The sequence below is a fragment of the Octodon degus genome, unplaced genomic scaffold (assembly GCF_000260255.1).
Source record: "Octodon degus isolate 3935 unplaced genomic scaffold, OctDeg1.0 scaffold00050, whole genome shotgun sequence".
NCBI classification, from domain to species: Eukaryota; Metazoa; Chordata; class Mammalia; order Rodentia; family Octodontidae; genus Octodon; species Octodon degus.
The window spans coordinates 4122352-4126883 of record NW_004524626.1 but is presented as its reverse complement, the minus strand read 5'-3'; the positions used below and the strand labels follow the sequence as shown (position 1 = coordinate 4126883).

At 35.3% G+C, this 4532-nt stretch overlaps 1 protein-coding gene across 1 annotated transcript in view; it reads left to right on the top strand.

Annotated features, from left to right (window-relative positions):
* Window positions 1-3657, top strand: part of LOC101563114 (olfactory receptor 7A17-like) — a 5388-nt gene extending 1731 nt beyond the window's left edge. Inside the window, exon 2 of the mRNA XM_004632886.2 lies at window positions 3549-3657. Within this exon, the coding sequence (XP_004632943.2) occupies window positions 3549-3657 (109 nt within the window). The remainder of the gene's footprint in view (window positions 1-3548) is intronic.
* Window positions 3658-4532: the final 875 nt, after the last annotated feature.

Here is a 4532-nt window from a genome sequence, read left to right as displayed (position 1 = left end):
ATATATAGAGAGAGAGAGAGAGAGAGAGAGAATTAATTATTATCACCCCTTTGTGCAGTGGAGCACTAGTATGTATGCCTCCCATCTAACTGTAACATATTTAGGATCTTTCTTTTTATTTTAGCTTGGTATCAAAATTGCTTATCATAGTCATGGGCAAACAGGGACCTAGAGATACTGATTCTTTCATTTTTCTTAGGCAAATATTTTAATATTCTAGATAACATTTTTGAACTGATAGCAATATATGCATGTTGATTGGATTAGTGGTTCTTCTAGGTCAAAGATAAGAAAGGGAGGAAGGGGCTGGAAAGCTAGCTCAGTGGCCTCAGTACCTGCCTGGCAAGAGCAAAGACCTGAGTTTGATCCATTGTACCGCATACCCTGCAGGCCCTGGAACATGCAAATATTTTTAAAGAGAATAAAAAATAATGAAAAAAGTAGAAATGATGCAGAATTTCACTAAACAAAATCATAAGAATTGAGCAATGCATGTTGCATTGCATTAATATTATTATTACAATGCACAAGTCAGCCCTTATCACAAAGAATAGTTTGGACTAGAATGGAGAGCCAGAGACAAGAGGACCACAACTCATACATGGTAATGAGAACCATGTATTGAATAAGTAAATAAATAAAAAGTGAATATAATTTTAAAAAAAGAAAGGAAGGTACATGAGGCTCTCAAAAGGTCAGTGCTAATGACTTTGGTGGAGCTGTTCTGTGTTTTGCCTGAGAGCAGTGTCCACATCTTTGATGGGATATTACATTGTAGTTTTGATGTGACCCTGGGAAAATTGAGTAAAACATGCATAGATCTCTCTTTCTTCTTACAATTACTCCCAAATTAAAGTTTAAAAAATTATATGTGGATCAAGTTAAACATTGATGAACAAGATTTTCTTTAAGAGTAGGTATTATAACATCTTTCCTTTCCCCTTGCAACTCGTTTTCTTTCTATGCTTAAAGATATGTAGCCTGTTATACCTTTTGCTTGAAATAATTGTAACATTTTATTACAATTAAAATGTATAAATAAAAATGAATGTTGTCATTCAGCAAAAATGAATGTTGTACCCTTGTATCCTTATACCCCATGTGGTACAATTTAGGTTGTTTTAATGAAGCTAGATTTTTATGTTTTAAAATACTGATAATGGAATATACATAATTGTGACAACTAACAGAACATTAACTTCTGCCTTTCCATTGTTGCTACTTTTTCTGTATTGGGGAAACAAAGAGGGACATAGTGAATATGAAAACTCTGTAGAAATGAGGCTTCTATAATAACTGAACACCTTCAACTCCTTTCATCTTGCCAACTCACTCTTCATGTGATTGATTTTTGGAAATTATCTTCTTTTCTTCTACCTCACATTCCCAGTTTTATTCTTTTATGACTCTGGGTACTTTTCTTTCATTATTATATTCACACAACACTACATTTTAAAAGACAGCAATCCATACCACTAGCACATTTTTCTTTAGAATATTTAGCTAACTTTTTTTGGTATTAATTTTGTATTTTAAGGTGACATTTTGACTAACCATAGATATTCCTAGGGGAAATCACACACACACGCGCACGCGCACGCGCACACACACACACACTCACACACACACACAATCACACACACACACACACACACACACACCAGGTTTGTTTGTCAACAAGTGCAATACTGCCATGAACAAAATGAAATGAAAAATTTGTTAAGTAATGCGTTTCTCTGCAGATTCGGCTTGAGTTAAGGCCATTGAAATATTTTCCTTGAGTTAGAAATTTCTCATTCTCATGGACATTGAGCAGACAGTTTAAAAGCAGCCATCAGAGACTGCAGAAAGAATGAACTTTGGAGGTACAAAGAAGCCCTGGAGCAGCGGTCCTCAGAGTTGTCCATCCATCAGAATTCAAGAAATGCTTGCATTGATTTCTAATGCCATTTTCAGTGTACCTGATTCAGTAGGTCCATGCACTCAGAGAACATTAACTTCTGTCAGGTTATCAGGTGGCGTTGGTGTTGCTCTCCCAGGGAATACTAGTTGAGCACTACTGACCTAGAGACTGTTTACATAGTGATTGTAACTACAACTTTTCACCAAAGGAAACTCATGATTGCCCCAATTTAGTCAATTTATAAGTACAGAGGTTTGGCTAAAGAAGTATTACTATAACAATGGGGAAAGTTTATATGGAGTGATTTTTTAAAAAAAATATATTTTATTGGGCCAGTGATATAGCTTGGCAGCTTAAGTGCCTGTCTGGCAAGCACATGTTCCTGAGTTTGACACCTGGTACAATTTTCTTTAGTTTGATACATGGTCTCACTATGCAGCTCAGACTCATAGTGATCCTCCTGTCTGAGCCTCCCTGGCGCTGGGATTACAGGTGTGCATCATCTTGCCTGGTTTCAGGGGCACCATGGCATGTCTGGTATTCCAGGGCTGGCACAGTATGTGGCAACAGGGATTGAACTCAGGTCCTTGAATTTTCTGGGCAGACACTTAGACCATTGAGCTATCTCACCAGCCTTTGGTTTGATCTTTATATGTTTTGTTCCTGTACAAAACTCAGAAGCTTCATGGAAATAGAAAACCAAACAAGTTTCACAAACTGTCTTTTTGAGATTTTTCAGGAAAGCAAGAATGGCAATCTCCTTGTCATATGTTTTGGAAACTTATTCGTCATCACAGACATCAGCCTGGACTTTCTTTTACACACCTATGTGCTTCTTCCTATTCATTTCATCTTTTGTTGATTGCTATTTGACCTCCAACACTATGTCAAGCACATTTGCTGAAATTTCAGCCAAAGATAAAGACCTAATCTGTGAAAACTGCCCCAGCCATATATTACGTTTTTTCAAATTGTGTTTGAGTGCCTAGATGATTTGTCTCTCTAGTGATCTGTGATATCTTGTGGCCATCTGTCAGCTTGCACTATGTGGTGATCATGAACTCCCAACTCTGTGATCTGATGGCTTTGATCAACTCTATGATCTGGTTGATTGGTGTCGTGAACTCTCTGCCCATAACCTTGACTATTTTTTTTTTTTTTAGCGGAACCGGGGATTGAACTCAGGCCCTTGCACTTGTCAGGGAAGCGCTTATTCCACTGAGCCACCTCCCCGGCCCCTACCTTGACTATTTTTGAGACTCTTTCTCTCACACTTCTTGTGTGGTCTTTCCAAAGTCCTGTAGCTTGAGCAGCTCCCTAGATGTTTTTCCTCTTACTGGGGTATTTCTTTTCAGATTTTCTTCTTTACACTGATTAATTCATCAACTGAAAGTAAATAAAAAAGCCTTTCTGCCTGTGGGTCCCAACAGTATCTCCTTTTTCCATACTGCAGATCTTAGAGAGATTCTCTCATTTATGCAGTCTTATTATCTTCTAGCCAAACTTATAGAAATATAAGTTAAAGCTCAAATGAAATAAGAACCTTCAGATATACAAGAAAAAGAATATTAAAAAAAAGAAAAAAAAAAACCCTCTTTTCCATGGCCTTTATGGCTCATGGAATGTGCCCACATTCTGTCTGGAAAATCCCACTTCTGAAAGTCTACTCAACCAAGCAAAGTGTTGTTCTGGATGCTGAAGTCTTAAGAATAAAAAATACTAGATTAAGAGTTTTTGAGACTCTAATATCTTAACTTGATTTTCTTTGAATGTTAGCAAAATGATTACATTGTTATATTTATAAGTAAAACACATTTATTCTTCAACATCCTTGATTCATATTCTTCTATGACTTGTCACAAGTATTTTAAAATTCCAACTGCTTTAAAATATTTCATGTTTATTTTTTAGAATTTAATGTACAATAAGAATTTCACACATAAACATGTGTTTTTCACTAGTTTTCAGGTGACATATTTTATGTGAATATTTTAAATTTAGTTTTTAAAAGGTATATTTTATATTATATTTGATACAGTAGTTGTAGTTATTCATGGAAAGAAAGTAGGACACAACACTCGAAATATGTGGGAAGATCAAATTAGAGAAATTGGCACATTTATCAATTTTTAGTGTCAAAAACATTAAAAACCCTCTCTGCTAGATCCTTTAAATTTGTTCATTAATTGTTATCACCAATAGTTATACTGTAATAAAGATGTTATTTCCTTTGCAACTTCAGATATATAAAAAAAGTTTCTGAACATAAAAAGAAATCACCCACAGTGCAATAAGGAAACCAACGAAATGGGAAATCTTATTGTATGTTCTTAAGCCCATTGATAATTGTATTTTTCTCCCCTCTTCAAAGTCCTCAGCCTATGGTAACCACTATTCTATACCTACACTGAGACTGATTTTCTTTTTCTTTTTCCAAATTTTATTGATAAACAGCAATGAGACAGTTTCAAATCAAATCGGAAGTACAGTTTCAAAAAATAACACACTGCATATATTCTTCTTAGTTGTTGATTGCTGTACAAGATGCGGACTTGAGATCCTATTTACAAACACCATTAGAACAAATCATTCTATTCATTAAGAGAATGCAACTATATATCTATCCCAA